Source organism: Microtus pennsylvanicus, chromosome 4 (genome assembly GCF_037038515.1).
Source record: "Microtus pennsylvanicus isolate mMicPen1 chromosome 4, mMicPen1.hap1, whole genome shotgun sequence".
Taxonomy (NCBI): domain Eukaryota; kingdom Metazoa; phylum Chordata; class Mammalia; order Rodentia; family Cricetidae; genus Microtus; species Microtus pennsylvanicus.
The window spans coordinates 133,425,149-133,449,883 of NC_134582.1; the positions used below are offsets into that span (position 1 = coordinate 133,425,149).

The window sequence follows — 24,735 nt, forward strand, 5'->3', positions numbered from 1 at the left end:
CTTCATGTTGTGGGCACCAGCCATAAAATTGTTTTGTGCTACTTCATAACTGCAATTTTGCTACGTTTAGGCCTCATAATGTAAATATCTGAGATGCAATCCCCAAAGGGGTTGCAATCCACAGACTGAGGAACATTGCTCTAGATGTCTGACTGAAAGAGACCACAACTGCTTCATTGCCAAGAAAACAATAACAGTAACTATTAACAATGACTGATACATGCCTTAGGAAATGGTACAATAATAACAGTAACTATTAACAATGACTAATGTATTGTAGGAAATGCTAAAAAAAGAAGAAAAAATCTGCAGTGAAAAGTAGTTTATAACTCATCTAGACAGTAGAAAATATCTATAAAAATAGCAATATATAAAAAATGTGAGATTTCCTCATTGGTAATAAGAGTCAGGGCAATCAAAAACTAGTTGTTCATTTTTAAGATTCATTTTTTTTCTGCTATGAGAAATCAAATTTTTACTTATCAGGTATTTGTAAAATAAATGATCTCTTTATCAGACTCAGTGAATGATCTCTGATATTTTGTACTTCTCAGTAAAAGCCCAATTATCCAGATAATTAGAAGAGGTGCAGGTTAAATTGGCACTGAGGTTATTTGGCTACAATTCTTAGGATCCTTCATTTCCCAATGTGACCCCTCTGTTCCTCCACACTTCTTATTTTGAACTTAACTATTTTAAAGGTCTTGTTCCAGTCCAAACTAATTAGAGCTTTCATATCTTTAACTCTATTTAATAGTTCACTTTTCCTTCATGATAGCACATGCCTCCAAATTAAAAATTATTTTATTACTACATCTACTTCCTTTCCTAATTACATTGTGGGTTATTTTTTTATCAAGCAGCATTGGCCTTCTCTTTGACTTCTTTAAGGGAATCACCATCTTTCTAGGGACTAAAGAAACATTTGGAGCATATGTCAGAAAATTTAGGAAATTAAAAGGATATAAATTCTGATTTGAAGTAGTATCAGGGACTCTGAAAGACTCAAAGGGAGTCCCACGTAGCATAATACTGTTCTGGCTGGAAATCTTTAAGAAAAAGTGTCGTTGACACATTTAGGATAAAATAAAATAATTTGTTGCCTGCAAAGAATAATTTCTAGTCCTCTGTAATAGAATAAAAATCAGATAAAACGAGGTGTTGTCTTTAGGATTTGGAAGATAGCACCTACCAATTCTTTTGCCGTTATCCCCAGATTTATCTATATTTTTTCTCATGTAGCCTCTGTCTTTAAATCAGCAATGGAATCTCAAGTCTTTATTTTTTGTTTTCTCCCACTCATGTCTTTCTTTGTGATAATAGAATTCTTATAATATAAAATTTAATAGTTAGTGGCATGAGTGTGTTAGTAGAGTACACACCTTTGGGTATGAGGCAGGGAGTCGAATCTCTAGCACTGTATAAAACCAGGCGTGATTGTTCATAGCTATAATCCCAGGACTAAGTAGGTAGATGCAGGAGAACCAGAAATTCAAGGTCACCCTAAGCTACTGTCAGCCTGGATTAAGTTATTCTTGGTCTCAAAAATAAATTATAGTCTTAGAAATCTTTGTTGTGCTGTTAAGTAGTGTTAACTTGTCTACATTGTTCCGCTACCATCCATCTCCAAGACCCATCAATCTCTCTGAAACTCTATTAATCAATAACTCTATTCTCTTTACTTTCATGTACAGGCAACTACTATTCTGTTGTCTCTCTGTAGAAGCTGCACTACTCTAAGCCCCTTATATAAATGAACTATATAACATTCTTCTATTGCAACTGATCTATTTCACATAAAAATAATGCCCTGAAGCCCGGTGGTGGTGGCGCACGCCTTTAATCCCAGCACTCGGGAGGCAGAGACAGGCGGATCTCTGGGAGTTCGAGGCCAGCCTGGTCTACAAGAGCTAGTTCCAGGACAGGAACCAAAAACTATGGAGAGACCCTGTCTCAAAAAATAAAAAAAAAAATAATAATGCCCTGAAGCTTTATGCGTATTTTATTATATGCCAGAATCTCCCTTTATTAAAGAATGTAGCCTTTTTATGTATATTCAGCCCTTTATTTTTTCATTCTTCTTGTGTGGATTCTTGAATTACTCTTACATTCTGCTCACTGTGAATAACACTTCTGTGAGAATTAGTGTACAAATAACTGTTCATGGCATTCTTCAAATTCCTTCTAGTCTATAACCCAAACTGGAATTACTGTTTCAGCTGTATTCAAATTATCCTTGTACTTTTGAGGATTTTTCATGCTTTTCCCTAGGAGCTATGCCACTTTCCATCTCTACTAACAGTCCATGGGCCTTAGATTTCTTTGTGTTATCACATTTTATATTTTAAATATTTTATTACAGCATGCTAATTGTACAAAGTGGACTTTATTATGGTGGTTTGCATCATGCAAGTAATGTATTTTGTTCATTACTGAATTCTTTCTACCCTCTGTTGTATTCCCTTTCTCCTCAAACCTGATTGATCTCTTCTGTCTTTCCTAACTGTCTCCCTTCAGCTTTGAGATTCCTTCTTGTGACCCCTTATGCTCAACCTATAATGCATAAATCCTGAGTCTGATCTTTACTTCTGTTCATTTTCCAGCAAGTAATATGATTTCTTTCTTTGTTACTGCTAAATAATGGTCTATTATACCCAAGAGACCGACAGAGAGATGGAGAGAGAGAGAGAGAGAGAGAGAGAGAGAGAGAGAGAGAGAGAGAGAGAGAGAGAGAGAGAGAGAGAGAGAGTCAGTTTTGGTGCCTGTCCTGGAAATAGCCTTTGTATACCAGGTTGTCCTTGAACTTACAGAGATCTGCCTGCCTCTGCTGGGATTAAAGGCCTGTGCCACCACCACCTGGAGATCACATTTGTTTTATCCATTCTTCTGTTGTGAGCTTGCTGACTTTACAGCTTGGCTATTTAGTAGTAATTTAAGCAGCTTGGGTGGCAAGTATCTATGTTGTATGTTGGCTTTGATTCTTCAAGTGTGTACCTAGGACTGGTATAGCAGGTCATTTGGCAGTTTTCCTTTTTTTTGTTGTTGTTGTTGTTATTGTTGAGAAACTTCCATATGACATCCAGAGTAGCTGTACTGAATTGAATTCCAAGCTACAGGGTATAAACTTCTTTCCCTTTTAATTGCTTGATGTTCCTTATTCTCACTAGGATAAGAGCGAGTCTCCAGGTAGTTTTAGTTTTTATTTTCCTGATAGCTAAAGACGGCAAACACATTTCCATTTGTTTACTGACCATTTATTCTTCTTTTGTAACATGTCAACTAAGTAAATTTGCCCATTTATTGATTATATTTTTTGATAGTGTTTAATGGTTTTAATTCTTTGTATTTATATCCTTGCTGGTTTAATAGCTGACAAATATTTTTTTCACATGCTCTTAATTCTCTTACTTTCTATTTTATGTCTTTCAATTATCTTATTTTCCATTTTGTGCAGATGGTTTATTCTTGAGACAGGATCTTACTGTGTAGCCTTGACTGACCTGGAGCTCATTATTTAGACCATACTAGCATCAAATTCATAAAAATCTGCACAGCTCTGCCTCCTGGAAGCTTGGATTCAAAGGTTGTGTCCCAGACATGTACAAGACGTTTGTGTGGTGAAATCTCATTTGACAATCCTTGCTTTTATTTCCTGAGTTACTGAAGTCCCACTCAGAGTTCTTTTGCCTTTGTCTACATCTTGAAAGGTTCCCAGTGTGTTTCTTTAGTATGTTAAAGAGTTGAATACACTTGGCTTGATCTGTTTACTGGTGAGAAATGGGGATCTAGTTTCAGTGTTGTATATGTGGTTATATAGTTTCCTAATCACAATTGTTGTAGTTGTTTTTTCAATATGTTATTTGAGCACTTTGGCCAAGGATCCCATCGTGAAGAAGCTGTGTGGACTTTTTTCTGAGTCTTCTATTTTATCCCACAAGCACATATGCCAGAATTGGAGCCAACATCCATGCTGTTTTAGTGATTGTAGACATATTGAATAATTTTATATAGAATATTGTAATAATCCTAGAATTTCATTACTCAGGATTGCTATTTAGGGTATTTTATACTCCAATGCCTATTTTAGCTTTGTTTATTTTATCGCTATGAAAAATGTCATTTGTATTTTGACAGAAATTGCACCGAATCTGTGGAACACTTTGGTCAATAACATTTTTTAAAAATATTGACTCTGCACAGTCATGAATATAGAAATGTGACTATTTTTTGTGTTATCTTTAGTTTCTCTCTCTGGTATTCTATAGTTTTCTATGTAGAGACCTTTTATCACCATGGTAAAAAATAGTTGTTCTGTTCTCTTTGAGGCTATTGTAAATGGGATTATTTCCTTGATTTCTTTCTCAGCAGGTTCATTATGGACAAGCATAAAAACAGCTGGGTTTTGTTTGTTGACTTTGTCCTGATGAAATGCTTAGCTTGTTTTTTCAAGCTAAAAATCCTTCAGTGACCTTTAAAGTCTTCTAGGATCACACTGAAAGCAGGGTCACATTTGACTTTTTTCTCACCTAATTTCTATTCCTTATTATTTTCACTTGTCTTATTGCTCTGGCTAAAGTATCAGTGCTAAATTAAAATAAGAGTAGTGAGAGGAGATATCCTTGTCTTAGTTCTGATTTTAAAACCCATATTGGCTATGGGTTTCGTGTGTGTGTGTGTGTGTGTGTGTGTGTGTGTGTACATGTTCTTTATTCTGTTGAGGTGTGAGCCTTCCATTACCTAGCTTTTCTTCAAGGCATTCATTGTGAAACAATTCTAACTTTATTCAAGTCTGTTCCCTGTCTATTAGAAGATGGCTATATAATTATTTTTGTGGATATATATATATATATATATAGTGGATATATATATGGAGTTGATTTACTTGTGTTTAATTAATTGTACTTATATCCTTATATCCCTAGACTAAAACAAATTTGATTATAGCATATGCTCTTTTTTTATCATTGTAGGTGTTGTTAAATTGAACTTGAAAGTAAATTGTATAAGAACTTTCCATCTGTGTGTGTGTATGTGTGTGTGTATGTGTGTGTGTGTGTGTGTGAGAGAGAGAGAGAGAGAGAGAGAGAGAGAGAGAGAGAGAGAGAGAGAGAGAGAGAGAGAGAGAATGTGTTCCCTTGGTATCAGGAACTGACATTGAACCTCTAAAGTCTGCCAAATCCCTGGCTTGTCATGTTGGGAGACTTTCTGTTTTATTAAATTCCATTTTTGTATTTTAGCAATCTCTTGTTACAACTTTAGTGTGCAACATCAGCCTAAAGATTTATCAATTTTTATTTATTTTTGGATAATCTTATACATGTTTGCAATGTATTGCAATTATATTGGTCTCCCTATTACCCCTCCCCATTTTGTATTTTATTCTCCTCCTGCTGACTCCCTTCTTAAATAGTTTGGTCCTACTTTCAAGTCAGTGTGTGTGTGTTTCTGTCTGTCTACATATGTGCCTGTGTGGATGTGTGTGTCTGTGTGAGTGTGTATGTATGTGTCTGTGTGTGTCTGTCTATGTGTGTGTGTATGTGTGTGTTTGTCTGTGTGAGTGTGTATGTAGATAGCCACAGCTCCTGTGAATTCACTGTTGCAACACCATGTCATATCCTAGAGACAGCACTTCATTACACTCATCTCTCTGTCATCTAGCTCTTACAATGGTTCATTTCCTCTCCCATAATGCTCCCTGGGCCCTGAAGGAGGTTGACATAGATACTCATTCATCACCAAGTACTCAAGAGTCACTTATTCTAGAACCTTGCCTGTCCATGAGTATCTGCTTTAACTACTGTTGGCTGTAAAAGCAATCTCTGACCAAGGCTAGAACTGCACTAGTCCATATAGAAATATAAATACTTAGAATGCAGAGTGACTACATGTCCATTTAGCAAAACATCAATAAAAGAATCCCCCCTAGGGCCTGTCACATACCTAGACATAAGCTTTTGGCTAAGTTTACAGTACCAAGCACGTATTCCCTCCTTGTCTAGAATTTTACAATATCCCTATTTTATAGGTTTTATTATTCATTAATAATTTGTATATATATTCATTTATGGGCAAAATATATATAACCATATCTGAAATATGTGTACATAAATATTTATTTCATATCTATTTAGCATAGAAAATAAAATATATTGTTTTATGTAGATTTTGTTGCTCACACACTTAAGCATCTCACTTGTTTCTCATCTCATTGAAAATTATAGATATCTAATTTCATCATTTATAATTTTTTTCTTCCTTGCTTTCCTCCTCTCTTCCTATTCCTTTACTATTTATAAAATAGTGGCATTTATTTTCTCTAAGTTCTAGCTCTGCTCTCGAGGCTCTTGCTGTTCCCCTTGTGTGAGTGTTCAGTGCACAGCTGTAGGCTTGCTTCCTCACCAACTACTCCAGGTGCTTTCCTTCCCTCCCATTTTTCTCTAAAAGCATTCTTTACTGTGTTCTTCACAACTGCAGCACTTCTAGACACACGTATTAGACGCTTCATTATTGTGGTGATGATCTCTCATCTGCCTATCACTATCAATTAGTATCATCCATCTATCTATCTGTCTGTTTGTCCGTCCATTCTATCTATCTATCTATCTATCTATCTATCTATCTATCTATCTATCTATCTATCTATCTATCTATCATCTATTTATCTATCATTATCCATCTGTTTATCATCAAATATTTTTTATTTCTGCTAATGCTACCTTCCCTAGTCCCTCTGTGTAACAGGTAATTTTTTCCTGCTACTTTTTTTGTCTTTTAACTTTATGGGTATTCTCCCTTAATGAATGTCTGTGTACATGTACATACTTAGTGCCAACACAGGCCAGATAGAGTGCCTTATTCCCTGGAACCAGAATTATAGATGGCTGTGAGCCACCATGTGGTGCTTGGAATAGAACTAGGTCCTTTTGAAGAGCAACAAGTGCTCTTAACCACTGAGCCATCCCTCCAGCCCATTATTATTTTCCCCTTTTATATTTACAGTTGTGGTCTTACTCCTTACATTTTTACAGATACTTAACATGTTCTCTATCAGGTTTTTTAAGTGAATGGATAATGAATGATTGAAGGAATAAATGAACACATAGTACTTGTTATTTTGCCATAATTACTTACTTGCTTATAAATTCTAGATTCCTAATTGATAGAATATGAATATATATCATATGGTTAATAAGTCAATAACTGTGACAGTTCTGGAATTTTTCCCTCTCTGTTAACTAACAACTTGGTGTTGCTATAATTCCTTTGGATATGGTGGAAGAGGGGAATTCTTAGCTGACACAGATGACCTTTTCATTTATGACTATGATACTCAATTTAGTTTTATGTCTGAGCTGGTCTTCCTTGCCCCTTTAAGTAGGGAACACAGAACTGCAGGAGGATGTGCATTTAAAGTAGATTTGCATAGCAATTGGGAATCCCATGCTGTGTGGCCAACATCATTTACAAATTGACTGCAAACCAACCTGATTATTAGTGAGTTTTATAAAAACTTTGCCCTTATTATGTAGAATAGTCACTTGCCCTATGCAGAGTGAGGCTGTTTGATATTTAATTCTCCTGAAAGTACAGTTTGGACAAAGGGTAGTCAATGATTGGATCCCATCATATATGGATGCCAAAGCATAAAAGATACATGAAGAATATTCTATTAACATTCTATTAACACAGTCTCTGTTAGATACATCACAGGATTCTTTTAAAACCATTTTATAGTTGTAAGTTTTTAATAGGAGAATTTGTGTTTTAAATTTATTTTCACTGATAAATAAACATGAATTTATGGATTTTAAAATATATGTATGATAATATAACAAACCATTATTGTTTAAAATACAGTAATCTTGAAGATCAAATGCTGTTTGGTTGTTTATACATTGACTTTACTTTAGATTGGTTAATTCCTTTTATTCATTTACACAGACTTCTTTTTTATTACATAGTTCATTTCCAAATCTTTTCTCCCTGTTTTATATTGTATTTTAAATAGTTAATAAATATTAACTATTGATGAAGTTCAGAGCTCTATTATTTCAACTTTATCTTAACTTCAAGCATATGATCACTTAAAGGCATGATAAAAAGCTGAAATGAAATAATTACAAAAGTAGAGAATACACTCAAAATAGGGGATACAGTACTACTGCACTCAAAATTAAAATAATCAAAGCCTGACCTCAATGAACATAATCCACCACACTGGATACTCAACTTCATCCTTCATTCACCTTTCAGGAAGCTCAAAAGAGCTAGAGATCTAGCGTGTGACTTTGTGTGCATGTGTGCATATGTGTATTAATGTGTGTGTACATGTGTTTATATGACAAAATGTGTGTGTGACTGTGTGTGTAACAGTGTGTGTGTTACTATGTGTGAGACAGTGGGGAGCAGTGTGTGTGTGTGTGTGTGAGACACAGTGCATGTGTGAGACAATGTTTGTGTGAGACAGTGTGTGTGTGTGTGTGAGACAGTACGTGTGTGAGATAGTGTGGGTGAGAGACTGTGTGTGTGTGAGTATGAGATAGTGTGGGTGAGAGACTGTGTGTGTGTGACAGAGCATTGTGAGGCAGTGCGTGTGTGAGAGTGTGTAAAACAGTATGTGTGTAGGACAGTGTGTATGTGACAGTATGTGTGTGAGAGACAGTGCGTGTGTAAGACTGTGTGTGTGAGACAGTGTGTGTGAGACAGTGCGTGTGTAAGACTGCGTGTGAGAGACAGTGCGTGTGAGAGACAGTGCGTGTGTAAGACAGAGCATGTGTTGTAGTGCATGTGTGTGAGATAGTCTCTGTGACAATGAGTGTGTGAGACAGTGTGTGACAGTGAATGTGTGAGACAGTGTGTGACAGTGAGTGTGTGAGACAGTGTGTGACAGTGAGTGTGTGAGACAGTGTGTGACAGTGAGTGTGTGAGATAGTGCGTGTGTGACAGTGCATGTGTTTGAGACAGTGTCTGAGTGTGACAGTGTGAGTGAGGTATATCCTTGTGGGTATATACATATGTGTATGCAGGTCAGAGATCATTGTCAGCTGTCTTTCTGGGCTATTCTCCACTTATATTTTTGTGAAAGGTTCTCTCTCTCTCTCTCTCTCTCTCTCTCGCTCTCTCTCTCTCTCCCTCCCTCCCTCCCTCCCTCCCTCCCTCCCTCTCTCTCTGTCTCTCTCTGTCTCTCTGCCTCTCTCTCTGTCTCTGTCTCTCTCTCTGTCTCTCTCTCTCTGTCTCTCTCTCTCTGTCTCTCTCTCTGTCTCTCTCTCTCTCTCTCTCTCTCTCTCTCTCTCTCTCTCTCTCTCTCTCTCGTTTGCTCCCACTCTAGCTCCACCTACTGTTTTACCTGCTCTGACTGAGCAGTGCATTATACAGGACCTACCCACTTTGCATGTCTGTCCCATCCTACTCCTAGCACTGAGGTTTCAAATACTTCCTTCCACTCGCAAATTCGTTCAAATGTTTTTTTTTGTTTCATTTTACATACCAACCCCAGTTCCTCCTCCCTCTCTTTCTTCAACTCCCTCCTGCTCCCATCCCACCCCCATCCATTCCTCAGAGGGGGTAAGGCCTCTGTTGGGAAGTCAACAAAGTCTGGCACACCAAGCTGAGGCAGGACCAAGCTCCACCCCCCTTTGTATCAAGGCTGAGCAAGTTATCCCGCTATAGGGAACAGGCTCCAAAAGGCCAATTCATTCACCCAGTATAAGTCCTGGTCCCACTACCAGGGGCCCTGCCAAAAGATCTAGTCACATAGCTGTCACCCACATTCAGAGGGCCTATGTCGTATGCAGGTACCCAAACTGTTCACCCAGAGGCTTTGCGCTCCCACTTGCTTGAGTTTGCAGTCTCTGTGGTTTTCCCACTCATGGTCTTGGACCCCCTTGCTTATATAATTCCTCCTCCCTCTCTTCAGCTGAACTCCAGGAGCTCAGACTGCAGTTTGACTGTGAATCATTGTATCTGCTTTCATCAGTTCTAGATGTAGGTTCTATGATGACAATTAGGGTAGTCACTAATCTGATTGCAGGGGAAGGCCAGTTAGGAGTCTTAGCTGGAGTCATCTTTGTGGATTCTTGGGAATTTCCCTAGTGCCATATTTCTCCCTAATCCCATAATGGCTTCCTCTATCAAGTTATCTCTTTTGTTGTTCTCCCTCTCTGTCCTTCCCCCAACTTGGGAATCTCTCATGTTCCCATCTCCCATCCCCCTCCTTTCTACCCCCACCTTCAAGCTTGCTCAGAAGATCTTAACCATTCCCAAATTTTGATGTAAGTATCAAGGATCAAACTCAGGCACTTTACATGACAGGAACTTTACTTGCTGAACCATCTATCCAGCCTTTAGAAAAAAAATTCTTAAGCATAGAATCAATCTTTTAGATTTATACTTATCTATGTTCATGTAGTTCACAACCTGGCATGTTATAATTGTTTAAATCTGGCTTTGTGGGAGCCTAGGCTGTTTGGATGTTCACCTTACTAGACCTGGAAGGAGGTAGGTGGTCCTTGGACTTCCCGCAGGGCAGGGAACCCTGATTGCTCTTCAGGCTGATGAGAGAGGGGGAGTTGATTGGGGGAGGGGGGGATATGGGAGGCAGTAGCGGGGAAGAGACAGAGAAATCTTTAATAAATAAATTTTAAAAAAATATTTAAAAAAAGAAACAAAATAAGATTTATGATATTAATAGCTAGGACTAAATTGACTTCTAGAAAGACCTGGCCAATTAGCACTTATCATGGAAAATTCTAAGTGCCTATATCTAAAAGGTTTCCCTTATGTCTGCACTTGGTGCTACTGGATCCCTTTGTCCCTCTCCCCAGTGCTGGAAAAAAACCTGTTATTTTAAATATTATTTTAATTATTTGAGAATTTAATATATACTTCTCATATTTACCATCTCCTTTTCCCCCAATTCCTTCCAGATCTACTCAAGTCACCCTACCCACTCAACTTTTTGAACACTCTTTATTTTTTGAAAATTATTGAGTCCAGTTTCTGTTACCCAATTGCTCTTGGGTATGGGGCTTGCTCTGGAGTGGTGCCAATATACAAGGAGTCCCACTATTAAACAAAACCGATTCTCCCTGTTCCAGAAGATATCAAATCCCAAATAGTCCTTCAGCTAGTGGCGACCACCTTCCTCACTCCATGCTAGGGTTTTGTTTGACTAGAGTGTGCACAGGCATTGTGCATGCTGTCACAATCACGGGGAGTTCATATGAGCATCTGCCCTGTGGTGTCCAGAAGACACCGTTTCTTTGTAAGTACCTGCCATTTCTGGCTCTTACAATTTTTTTTATTTCCTCTTCCCTGAAGAACCTGGAGCGTTATGGGACAGGTATGTGACATAAACGTCCCATGTAGGCTTAAACACTTCAAAGGCTCTTATTCTCCACATAATGCCCAGTTGTAGGTCTCTGTGTTCATTGACATCTTTTGCCAAAAGAGCGAGAATGGACTCTTGCAAGTTGTCTTCTGATTGTTGCATGCAGGTAGCATGTGCAATTTTATCACTCACACAACTAAATGTCATAAAACATTTTTTAAGCACAGTAATAGTTCTGTGGTATTTCTTGGAGATTAAATAAAGGTGTTTCAAGATGTTTTCAACAAAGAATTAATGTCTGTTGGCTCTGATACCTGTGATCTACATTGCTGATCTTTGAATGTGTATTAGATCCCAACTTTTATTTTAAATTTCTTTTGTTTCATTTTTTTACATATATGGATGCCTTTCTTGCAGTAATGTTTGTGCATCATATGTTTGCCTGGTACCAGGGATGCCAGAAGATAGCATTAGATCCCCTGAAATTGGATTAATGGACAGTTGTGAGCCACCATGTGTGTGCTAGGAATCAGCCCAGTGTCCCCGGGAAGAGGAGCAAGTGCTCTTAACCCCTGATCTATCTCTCCAGTCCAGATTCTAACTTTTAAAAACCATTCTTTACAAACTCTGCCTAATATCTTTTAAACTCAACATGGGCATTTGCCTATAAGGCTAAGATGAAAGAATTTGTGTTTAAACCTCATTATACATTTGGGCATATTTCATACAAAGATTTTTTTCTTAAGCTTTGTGTGATGCCCAAATTATTAGTTCAGAATTCTCTTTTTTATATTTTGTGCTTATTCCTTTCATTAAACCCAAATGGGATCATTGAAACCACCAAAGAAGTTCTAGATAGTAAATCCAAAATAAGACAGGGTCCAAGACTGGATATTTAGTCAAAAGTGCTCTTAAGTTCCATACCAGTTTGGCAGCAAATGGCTACAAACCTGACAGTGTTGAACCTATTTGTCAGTCCACCAAGTATCTCCTAACACCTCTCCCCGGAGGTAACAAGTGTAATTATAATTAACATAATTAATAAAGAACACTTAGGTAATTTTTCTAACAATAATTAAAAGCCACTGTAGAATCATTAGCTTCTCAACCCATAGTCATAGAAAAGATAAGCATAAGTTCCAGGAATTCTGTGTCCCTGGGCTTTCTGTTAAAAGTGGAACCGGCCCTAGAGTAGTATCCTGTACATGTGCTCTAAGCAAGTGGTGACTGCGGCATTGTTTTGCATGCATTGCTTTCAGTGGATATAACTGAGGAAGTTAATAATGCTCCAGAAGCAGTGACAAAACTTTGAACCACAATTATTCATATGTACCCAGCGTATTGAGTTTCTCAGTCAGAAATGGTTACGGCATGCATAATTGTCCATGACTATTCCAGTAAAGTATATCTGCAATTAATAGTTAGCTTGGAGACTAATTTCACTATTATTTTTATAAGTAATTAAGCTTTTTAAATGTGCATAAGAACTTGGGAACAAGGAAAAGTAGAAAATCGCATTTGAGTTTTAATAGCATTTTTCTATTAAAATTGCTTTCTTTTTTATACACTTTTTATTGATATTTATTGAGTTCTACATTTTTCTTTGTTCCCCTCCTCCACCCTTCAATCCTCCCCAAGGTCCCCATGCTCCCAATTTACTCAGGAGATCTTGTCTTTTTCTACTTTCTACTTCCCATGTAGATTAGATCTATGTAAGTCTCTTTTAGCATTGTTGTCCAAGTTCTCTGGGATTGTGGTTTTTAGGCTGGCTTTCTTTGCTTTATGTTTAAAAACCACCTATGAATGAGTACATGTGATAATTGTCTTTCTGTGTTTGGGTTACCTCACTCAAAATAATGTTTTCTAGCTCCATCCACTTTCCTGCAAAATTCAAGCGGCTGTTATTTTTTTCTGCTGTGTAGTACTCCTTTGTGTAAATGTGCTACATTTTTCTTATCCATTCTTCAATCAAGGGACATTTAGGTTGTTTCCAGGTTTTGGCTATGACAAACAAAGCTGCTATGAACATAGTTGAGCACATGTCCTTGTGGCACGTTTGAGCATCCTTAGGATATATACCCAAAAGTGGTATTACTGGGTCTTGAGGAAGGTTGTTTTCTAATTTTCTGAGAAATTGCCACACTGACATCCAAAGGGGTTGTACCAGCTTGCAGTCCTACCAGCAATGCAGAAGTGTTCTCTTTTCCCCACAACCTCTCTAGGATAAATTGGCATCAGCGTTTTTGATTTATGCCATTTTTACAGGTGTATGATGGAATCTCAGAGTTGTTTTTATTTGCATTTCTCTGGTGACTAAGGATGTTGAATATTTCCTTAAGTATCTTTCAGCCATAAAATTGCTTTCTTTTAAAATAATCTCTCATTGATACATAAAATTTGTATATATTTATATGGTACCATTCAGTGTTTTAATACATATATACAGAGAATGGTATTAAAATAATAGAAATCATGTCTCTCTCCTTAATATATTCATATCTTATGGTAAACATATTCAAAACCCTCTTTAATCTTGTTTGTAATGTAGAGCACAGTATCATGCTGCTTGAGCAACACACTATGCAATAGCTCATCAAGGCTTCTTGCCCCATCCCACCCATGGCCACCTAAACAATAGCAAACTTTCACCCACCCCTTCCTTCTCTCCCATTTCTGGTAGCCATCTTCTACTCTCAACTTCTGTGAGAGCAACTGTTTGGGATTCCACACAGGAGCCAAGGACATGAAGTGTTTGCTTTCCCTGCCTGATTTCCAACTCTTGACTATGGAGAATAACCTGCTTATGTTCCTGGAAAGCTAATTCCTTTTCCCGAGTCATCTCAGTGTGCTTCCAGCCCTGCTGTCATTGGAGTACTCACCATGTCTGCAGCATCATGTTCCTTATTATCAGAAAGTCGGGTTTCCTCTCCAGGTAGCTGTACGAGGTACACATTATATGGGAACATCACAATGTGTTCCCTTCTGCATCTCTGTAGCAAGAATTCTTAGATCCTTTTCTAAAGTTTGTTTGAAGCGGGAATCAAAGCCTTTGCTTCTTCACAGGGATTAACATGCCATCTACATGTTTTGGAACTCTTCAAATCTTTGAGGTGGTGAAGGATCACAAACGGGAATTCTTTTTACTTGCTGCACATTTTCCTTTACCAATTCTGATTACACTTTTGACTTATCTTTTCCCAATGTAATAAGCATGGTTTTTCTTTTTTTTTCTTTTTTCAACTGTCATGTAAAATGTATTTCATGTAATATCTAACCCCACTCTACAACTTAACCAGAATGTGGCCTTGGTGAAATTACATACTCAGAATGAATCACTCTCTGTAGCATAGGGCTGTTGTGGAACTGTACAGTGTGTGCAGCCCAGAGTCTCTTGTGCAGGTCTGTAGGAACTGTTGGCTCTAGGACTGCACTCTTGTGGCTCATAGCTTCTATTTCTTCTCAAACCCCTTCCCTTCTTCTTTTCTAGAAGGCTTTGTGAAACATAACTGAACATATTTCCTGGGAAAAAAACATCCTCTATTCTATACAAATCAGGTGACAAACTTAGCGATGTTTGAAAGATCAACCACTGTGAAGTCAGGAAAGAGGTAAAGGAAGTAGATCTGGGGCATCTACAGTGTCAATGTCTGATCACTGACTGTTGTAAACAGTTTAATATAAAATGTTCTGTAGAAACAAATGCCCCATTGGTGCTGAAGGACAGGAAATGACACATTATTAGAGTAAAGTTACAAATGCTAGCAGTTATTCAAGCAATGTGGCTGAGTAATGCTGTGTCTCAGAAAGAATGCTTGGGGAAAACGAATTTCTGAAAAACTGACTTCTCTGTTTCTAATGTGCAAAGCATGCCCTGTTTTCAGACCAGGAAAGTTTTTTTTTTTTTTATGTGACTCTTTGTACCTAAAGGAGCACACTGAGGGCATAACCACTTGACAGCTACCTTCCCAAAGCAGGGGACTAGGTGGATGCTGTTTAAGAAAGTCTCATTTGTTTTCTTCAGTTGCTGATTGTGACTTTGAAGCAAATAGCTGTGGGTGGTTTGAAGTCAGTGGCGGTGACGATTTTGACTGGACATGGAGCTCCCAAAGCGGTCTCTCTGCTGATTTTGAGCAGCAAGCCCCACCTGGAGATCACACTCATGGCACAGCTCAAGGTAAAATTCTAGAGATGCTTTGAACTCTTCTATAGACTGCTGGTTGTATCCAGCATGTGGGATGACACTGACAACCCATTGTGCCATCTGTAATAAGTGATTTCTTTATGGATGATATGACTGGAATGGATACATTTGTGCCTGCATAAACTGAAATTATTAATTGGCTAGTGCCATAATTTAATTGTGGATGGATGTACAAAGGCAAATTTTGCTATCCATGTTGACTTTTTATTGTTGTATAATTTTAATTTTAATTGGACATGAAACTTACTTGGCATAGCATTAAGAGACAGAAGAACTTTCATTGCTTCACCCAATCCAGTAGGCAAACTTAATGCTTTGGTTTTATATCTCTACAGGGCATTTCATGTTCATTTTGAAGAACAGCAGCAACTTGTTTCAAACTGCCAAACTTCAGAGCCCAACGTTCAGCCAGACAGGGCCTGGGTGCACACTGTCGTTCTGGTAACTATTATATGATGGTAAACTGTCCTAGAGGAATGATGACTGCGGGCCTATCTCTGCACTTTCTAGCTATTCAAGCTTTACCCATGGTCACACTTTATGGTGACTACTGCATTAAATTAAAATAATTTGATTTCAGAATATATTATCAGCATTGGTTATTTTATTTTTCAAGATGAAAGGAGTGCTTCCCTTCTATCGTTGGATTTGAATTTAATTAGGAGTCTCCCTGTGTTTTTGCAAGAGGTTCCAGGGTTGTAAGTAGGAGCCCTAGAGTGTGAATGTCAACAAATAAATTCTTGTAAGTGGGCAGCTACAGTTACTGTAGGGAAGAAATGTGTCCGTTATCAGAATTAATTAGTAATTGATGTCAGTGAAGCTTCAAAGGTGTTCAACTGTCTAGTCTCTCCTATAACATTTTCAATTCTTATGTTGATTTTCTTTCAGGTTTTATAACTATGGACTGTCAGTGGGAGCAGCTGAGTTGCGACTACATCTAGAAAATTCCAAGGATGCCACAGCCCTTTGGAGAGTGCTATATAACCAAGGAAACCAATGGTCAGAGGCAACTGTCCAGCTCGGACGCCTCACTGAGCCCTTCTACCTGTCACTAAAGAAAGTCAGTCTGTCGGTTTATAGTGGGGTCTCTGCTATCGATGATATTCATTTTGAAGGTTGTGCTCTTCCTCCTCCTGTCGAGAGCTGTGATGAGCCAGATCACTTCTGGTGTGGACAGACAAAGGCTTGCGTGGGAAGACATCAGCTCTGTGACCTGGTGGATGACTGTGGAGATCGCACAGATGAGATTGACTGTGGTAAGTTATTTGGGGTTTATTGTTTGTCCCCAGAGGGGAGGGTACTGTTTTTCCTCTCATGTAGTTTGGAATAATTGGTCTTAATTATTAATTAATTGGTTTAAACTACAGTTTAAACAACTAGCCAATGACTCAAATATAATTGAAAAGTTGGTGTACTGTATAGTCAGATTAACAAAACATGCCAACTTTTCCCTTATTATTAAATATTTTATTAGTTTATTTTTATGTTTCTATTTTGTGTATGTGAATGATTATGCATGACATAGCATATGAATGAAGGCTTGAACACAACTTCCATGCAACAATTCTCTCCTTCAACCATGTGGGTGCTGTGATCAAACCCAAGTTGTCAGGCACAGTAGCTTTCCTGGAACTATCTTAGCAGCCCCTTGCCATTCTTCAGTAGGATTACTAACTAGCTCCCAGGGATACACTGGTAAAAATTAGTATTGAATTCCTGCCTCCATGTGGTTCACAGTCTGACTTAAGAGACAGATGATCAAGTATGTATTAATGAAATGTATAATGGTGATTCTAACTGGAACTGTGGAGGAAGATACAGTGTGACTTTACAGAATAGTAAAGTTAGAATTTCTGCAGGTGATGATTTAGCTAAGATGTGAAACATAGCAAGCAAAGCTTATGTCCAAAAGCCATGAAGTAAGAGACAGGTGAAACAGGGAGTGTGTTAAGAGAGCATGAATCAGAGAAGGGATAAGAAGGAGGCCTGTTAGGAGAGGCTGCTCTTTCATTTCCTCTCCGCCCAGACTCTAAATAATCACACTGTAACTATATTAATTGTATACTGTTTGGCCAATAGCTTAAGTGTATTTCTAGCTAGTTCTTACATCTTAAATTAACCCATTTCTATTATTTTATATTTTGCCACAAGGCTTGTGCCTGTTGGCAGGGTTCTAGCATCTTTCTCCTCTGGTGGCTACATGGCATCTCCCTGACTCCTACTCTCTCTCTCTCTCATATATATATCTTCCAGCTTGGCTATATTCTGTTATGCCATTGGCTGAAAGCAGCTTTTTTTCATTTTTATTTATTTATTAATTAAAGATTTCTGCCTCCTCCCCGCCACCGCTTCCCATTTCCCTCCCCCTCCCTCATCAGCCCAAAGAGCAATCAGGATTCCCTGCCCCGTGGGAAGTCCAAGGACCACCCACCTCTTTCCAGGTCTAGTAAGTTGAGCATCCAAACTGCCTAGGCTCCCACAAAGCCAGTGCGTGCAGTAGGATCAGAAACCCATTGCCATTGTTCTTGAGTTCTCAGTATTCCTCATTGTCCGCTATGTTCAGCAAGTCCGGTTTTATCCCATGCTTTTTCAGACCCAGGCCAGCTGGCCTTGGTGAGTTCCCGATAGAACATCCCCATTGTCTCAGTGTGTGGGTGCACCCCTCGCGGTCCTGAGTTCCTTGCTCGTGCTCCGTCTCCTTTTGCTCCTGATTTGGACCTTGGGATTTCAGTCTGGTGCTCCAATGTGGGTCTCTGTCTCTGTCTCCTTTCATCACCTGATGAAGGTTAATATCCACTTGGTACTGAAAGCAGCTTTGTTCATTAACCAATAAAAGCAACATGTATACAGAAGGATTTCCCACACCAGAGGCCCAAGGTGATCTTTGTGATCCACACTATAGAAGGATTCTTTATTTCAAAGATATTTAGGGTAGTGAAAGCACTGACGTTTGACATACGTAAATGCCAGTGAAGGCATGCTGTATCTAGTGGGTTCGAGAACAGGTTTAGGAGATTTGTTAGGGAGGATTGGAGAACTGCTGAGTTGAGAGCTGAGTCAGAGGAAGAGGAAGTACCTGCGCGGGGTTCTTTGTTTGTCTGCTTATTCAGGAATAGATAGTGAAGTGCCAAGGCTCAGGAAAAATTGTGTGGTATCTTATGATGGTCTGACTCCCAGTTTGCTGGACCTGGCTCCCACAGATCAAGTGCTTGCATCAGAAAATGAGTTAGCCATTAACCGTCTTATTTTGTTTACACATGTCTGAAACAAAAATGTTTCCATAATTCTTTGATCCCAATCTTGTCTCAACATAGTTTACAAATTTTAACCTTATGTGTTTCATAAATTAGCAAACTCATTAGAAACCAAAGTGAAACCACCGAATGTTCAGTGCCCCATATTAAACATTAAGATAGTAATTTCCATATAAGCTACAATGGAAAGCTGTATGTGCATATGATCTTTGATATACATGCTAATAAATTATATCAAAGTTCAAATTACCATCTAGCACATGAAGCTTACACAACTCTTATTTGAGTGGATAAAGTTAACATTGAATTTTGACAGTGATAATCATATGATATATAACTTGTTTTAAATCTAATTTAGTCTTTTGCAAATGTGTAAAGTCTTTTTTAGATTTTAAGAATTCTCTAAATTTTTCCTTAAGCATTCTGATATTAGTAGAACTAAGCATGGTGTATCATAGTATAAAAATGTAATCATAGTATCAATGTAATTCTTGCCTACTCAAGGATGCAGAGAGATCACAGTGGCATCTGCTGAAACAGTGCCTTATTAAATATAGTCTCCATTACATATCCCAACATTCAAATTGTGTTTCCTGCAGGGTGCTTGGAGATGTGGTCCTCCACTGAAGGGTGGAGTTTCCATGGTTTCTTTTGGCATGAAGATTGAATGTGGAGTCAATATGCCAACAGTCAGTGGAAAAGCTTGTTGGCTCTAGTGTCCGTTTTCTGACAGAAACTCAGCAAACTTGACATCCCCTTTGTGCTTCACAGCCACAGACTGACACCTGGGGAGTACCTGGAGTGTCCCTGTTCACATCACAGCTGGCTTGATGAGTCACAACTGAGGAGTCATCAGATGAAAGCCTGTCTTCCTTCTGGCATCTGCTCACTGACTCCCTTCATTAGGTCTGAGCTTCTCTTTGGGGCTGTCCGTTCAGATGACTTGTTCCTGCCCAGTTGCTTTGATTTACCTGCATTTCTACTTATTGTTTAGGGTGCTTGCTCACCTTTGGCTCCAAGAGCCGCCACTCAAATAAATAGTTAAAGACAGCTGACATTTATATTTTAAATATTAACACATAAATGGAGCTAAAATGTGAAACTACTTGTAAACTCTAAATCACGTCTCCTCAGCCCGGTTCACCCAAATGTATATTTTTATCCCATTATTTTCTCAAAGCGAGTATCTGGCATCAACAAGATCTTTGTGTCTTGAAAAATGAACATGCTCCAAATGCTATCCTAAAAATAGAGTATTTGATTGATGAGGTCCTAGTCAATTCTTTTTAAGTTTGACTGAATGATGTCAGAAGCTTAAAAGCCCAAGCTCCCTTTGTGTAATGTAATGAGAATATCAGTTAGTACAGTTACTAAGGAAACCAGTATGCAGATTAGTCAACATACCCCAACATAGAGCTATCACATGATTCAGTTATACTACTCCTGTGCATACACCTGAGGGAGTCCAAGATAGTAGATAATGGGCATTGTTATATATCTGGCTATGTTTATTCATGAGAGCCAACTTAGAGAATCAGCCTTAATGTTCTCCAAAGAAATGAATGGAAAATTAAATACTGTGCATGGCCAATGGTGTGTTGTTCAAGCAGAAAAAGGAACAAAATCATGTCACATAGAGGAAGAACGATGAAACTAGAGGCCATCCTATTGAGTGAGATAAACTTGACATAGAATGACAAGTATGTCATCCTTTCGATCATGTGTGAAAACTAATGGGAAATAATATCGTTTAGAGAGATGGCACAGCAATTAAGAGCAACTACTGCTCTTACGTAGGACTTGGGTTCAGATCCCTGCACCACTTGACAACTCGCAGCTGTTTGTAACTCCAGTTACAGAGGACCCCATACCTTTTCTAATCTGCCTAGGCTACTGCATGAATGGGAAGCATATATGTATGCTTAGGCCCACACATACACATAAATGTTAATAATGAATAAATGGCATGTAATGGGGGCTATTAGAAAATAAGAAGAAAATCAGAGACAGGGGAAAGCTTTTCAGTGTCTGTGGTAAGATATCACGACCAGGGATACTTTTATAAGAAAAAGTTTATTTCAGTTTACAGTTTCAGATCAGAGTTCATGACCATTGTGGTAGAGATCAAGGAGCAGACCGGCAGCAATGGCATCAGAGCGTATCTGAGAGATTATGTGCTTATCTTCAAGAAGGAGGATGAACAAGCTCACTGGGGGGTAGCATGAGTCTTTTGAAACCTCTTTGCCTTTCACCCCTCCAGTGACACATCTCCTCCAACAAGGACATACATCCTAATCCTTTCCAAAGAGTGTTATTACATATGGACTAAGAATTCAAATATATGAGCCTATATTCTCATTCTCATTCTCATTCAAACCACCACAATGCACACTGTGACCCACTTAGGCTTGTGGTCCCATCATAATATACAATGAATTTAATCCAACTTCAAAAGTCCTCATAGTCTTTCACAGACCCCATGCAATTTAAAAGTCCAAAGTCTCTTCTGAGACTCAAGGCACTCTTTTAATTGTAACTAACTCCCTTTAAAATCAAAAAGCAAATTACATAACTCTAACATACAGTGACTGCGAATACACATTACCATTCTAAAAGCAGGGATGGATCAAAGCAATAATGAGACTAAGCAAGACAAACTCAAAATAATGTTGTTCTAGGTCTGATATCAAAGGGTTCAAATGACTTTGCTATTCCACCTTTGCTGACTACAACACACTTCTCTCTCTTGGACTAGTTCCACTCCTTATCTGCAGCTCTCCTGGGCAGACATTTGCTGACTCTGGCACCTCTTACATCTTGGGGTCTTGAACCCAATCACAGCTTTACTTTCAAATCTTTACTCTTCAGGCCTATGTTCAGCGACTCCCCTGCCTGGTCTCAGTAGCTCTTCTTAATGTGGAGGAAGACAACACCACAACACCTTTATTCCTGTATATTTTGTAACTCTACAGCCAGAACCACATAGCCAATGCTGCAAAACTGGGCTGCCTGCTTGGGATTCAACCTGACCCCTCCCTAAATTATATTTTCATAAGATTTCCTTTGTTGCATAAACCTTCCTTTTTATGAGTTGGAAGGTTAGCTATATGGGGCTTGTTTTGAGAGGATCACTCCCTTTTTTCCCTTTCATATCTGGCCTCATTATCTCTTTCAGCACAAGCCTTGGCTCTAACATTGTATTTCCTGGGGCTCCTTTTCTCCTCAAAATGAATTTCTTTTCGCCTTGCTTGCTCCTTTTTACCATATATCTGCATAAGCATGATTATTAATAACCACTGGGCAGAGTTAATATAGGCTGTCTTGAAATCTCAGCCAACAAAATTAGTCTCAAATTCTTCAAATTTAGCCTCAGGCAGATTCTTAAGACATGGTCAAAAACAAGACCCATTGTTTACAAATATCACAAGAATGATCTCTAGCACAGTTGTTAATATTTTCCCCATGACACCTCTTGAGATGGGCCACCATTTTGTCTTCTAAGCTCTCACTGGGGTATACCATTAATCTATGCTTACAGTGTTTAGCCACTTTCCTAGTCCAAAGTTCCCAAATCTTCCACATTCCTAAAAACCCAACGTGGTCACATCTGTCACAGCAATATCCTATTCCCTGGTACCATCTTCTGTCTTAATTACTTTTCTATTGTTGTGATAAGACACCATGACCAAAGCATCCTATAGAAAAAAGAATTTAGGTTGTTTCCAGGTTCTGGCTATTACAAACAATACTGCTATGAACATAGTTGAGCATATACTTTTGTTGTATGATAGGAGGTGGGCAGTCCTTGGACTTCCCACAGGTCAGGGAACCCTGATTGCTCTTTGAGCTGATGAGGGAGAGGGACTTGATCGGGGGAGGGAAATGGGAGGCGGTGGCGGGGAGGAGGCAGAAATCCTTAATAAATAAATAAATTTAAAAAACAAACAAACAAACAAAAAAAGAAACACTAAAAAAAAGAAGAAATAATTTATCAGTGACTTACATGTAAGAACATGAGAGTTTACTACCATGATGGTAGGGGAGCAGGCAGAAAGTCACCGCATTGAAATAATAGATAAGAGTTGACATCATTATCCACAAGCAGGATGCCAAAAGAGCTCATTCAGAATGAGTGGGCTTTTGAAATCTCAAAACCTGCCTTAATGACACACTTCCTCCAACAGGCCACACCTTCTAATTCTCATCAAACAGTTCCACCAACTGAGGAATCAAACATTCAAATGTATGAGCCTATGGGGACAATTCCCATTCAAACTACCATAGGATGTCAAGGAAGGGTAATAGAGGACAGTGGATAAGATCAAAATATGTTATATGCTTGTATGAAAATGTCATAATGAGACACATTATTTTGTATAATTAGTATGTACTAGCGATAAAGCAGAATAATATGAAAATATCAGAGAAAAAAGAAAAATACAATTGATGAGACACAGTGAAGATTCGATATTGTACATAGTGCAACAGGAGAAAAAATAAGACATGGAAGAAGGCACGAGTATTTAGCACATGTAGAAAAGATGGTATATGAGAAGCGGAAAGACAGATGAGAAAAAACTATAAGCCATTATAATTAGGACAAAGATATAACAATTTAGAGTAAATGGGAATATGGGAATGGTCGAAGAGTTTTTTATAAAGAAAGAAATGGTACTGCTGCCATTCCCCAGTGAAATACTTTGAGCACAGCTGTGTAGAGAGAGACATTTGGAGCTGTGGTGAGAAGAAATGAAAACACTCATGGAGTGAGATTTGGGGAGCCCCTCATCAGAATCCTCTTGAATACCTGGAAATATGTGGGTTTTATCTGATAGACTGGAATGTATTTGAGACTTTTTACCTTTTTACCATGATAACCAAGTGATCCTTAAATATTTAAAATTGTTAGAGAATGACAACTCCCAGCTCTATTAGAATCACTGGGGGAGCTTTTTAAAAAGTCCTTATGTAAGAACTGGGCTAATGGCTCAGAAGGGAAGGTGCTCGCCTGAGGTCCTGAGTTCAAATCCCAGACCCTAAACTGAAAGTCTGGCAGTGAGCATGGCAGTGAAATTAAAGGTGTTAAGAACAGAGATGGAACACCATAGTCAATCAGTATAGCTCATCAGTGACTGCTGGAAGGAGCAGAAGAGATGGCTCAGAAGTTGAGTGCTTGCTGTGGAGGCATGAGAACAGGAGTATGGATCCAAACACCAATTAATCCTGATGCTGGTGTGATCCCCTGCAAACCCATAACCCCAGCATGGAAAGAGCGAAGAAAGGAGAATCACTGTGGCTTATTGGCTGTTAGCCTAGACTACAATAATAAGCCCACAGGTTCCATGTTCAACCAGAAAGACTCCACCTGAAAAGATCAAGGCCAAAAATAAGAGAGGAAGACGTGGATGCCCTCTTCTTCCTTCCACATACACATGAAGAATAAGTACCCTCATGCATAAAGTGTGAACATTAACCGCCCCCCAGCACACCACAATAATTAGGTGGAGGTTCATAGAAGAGAATAGCTGGATGTCTGAAATAGCATCCATCTCTGGCCTCCAAACAAACACATGTACCCCTATGGAAGCATGTGTGCATACAAACCAAAAACACACACAAGCATATAAACTAAACACAAGTGCACACACCAAAGCCAGTATAAGAATCCCAATGCATGTTTTTAAAACTATTTGGACCAATTAAATCAATAATTCATATGTAACTTATAAGCTTTAGTGGTTTTGTTTATTTTTCTTTAATGTGTCCTGGTTGGCACATTCAACTAAATTTGAAAATGTACCCAGTCAAAAAGATATTACAACAAAACAGCCATGACCATTTGCCTGAGGTATGGTAAGAGGTGCACTGGAAATTAAACTTAGGTTCTTATGCTTGCTAGACACTGCTTTACCTCTAAGCTATATCACAAGCCCTGGGTTATGTTACAAAAA

The 24,735-nt window shown here is 38.5% G+C and overlaps 1 protein-coding gene across 2 annotated transcripts in view; it reads left to right on the forward strand.

The window, feature by feature from the left end:
- Malrd1 (MAM and LDL receptor class A domain containing 1) overlaps positions 1-24,735 on the forward strand; it is a 598,349-nt gene that overhangs the window by 129,427 nt on the left and 444,187 nt on the right. For both annotated transcript variants that reach the window (XM_075971104.1, XM_075971103.1), the window contains 3 exons: positions 15,351-15,503; positions 15,866-15,971; positions 16,419-16,786. In XM_075971104.1, coding sequence (XP_075827219.1) covers positions 15,351-15,503; positions 15,866-15,971; positions 16,419-16,786 — 627 coding nt within the window. The remainder of the gene's footprint in view (positions 1-15,350; positions 15,504-15,865; positions 15,972-16,418; positions 16,787-24,735) is intronic.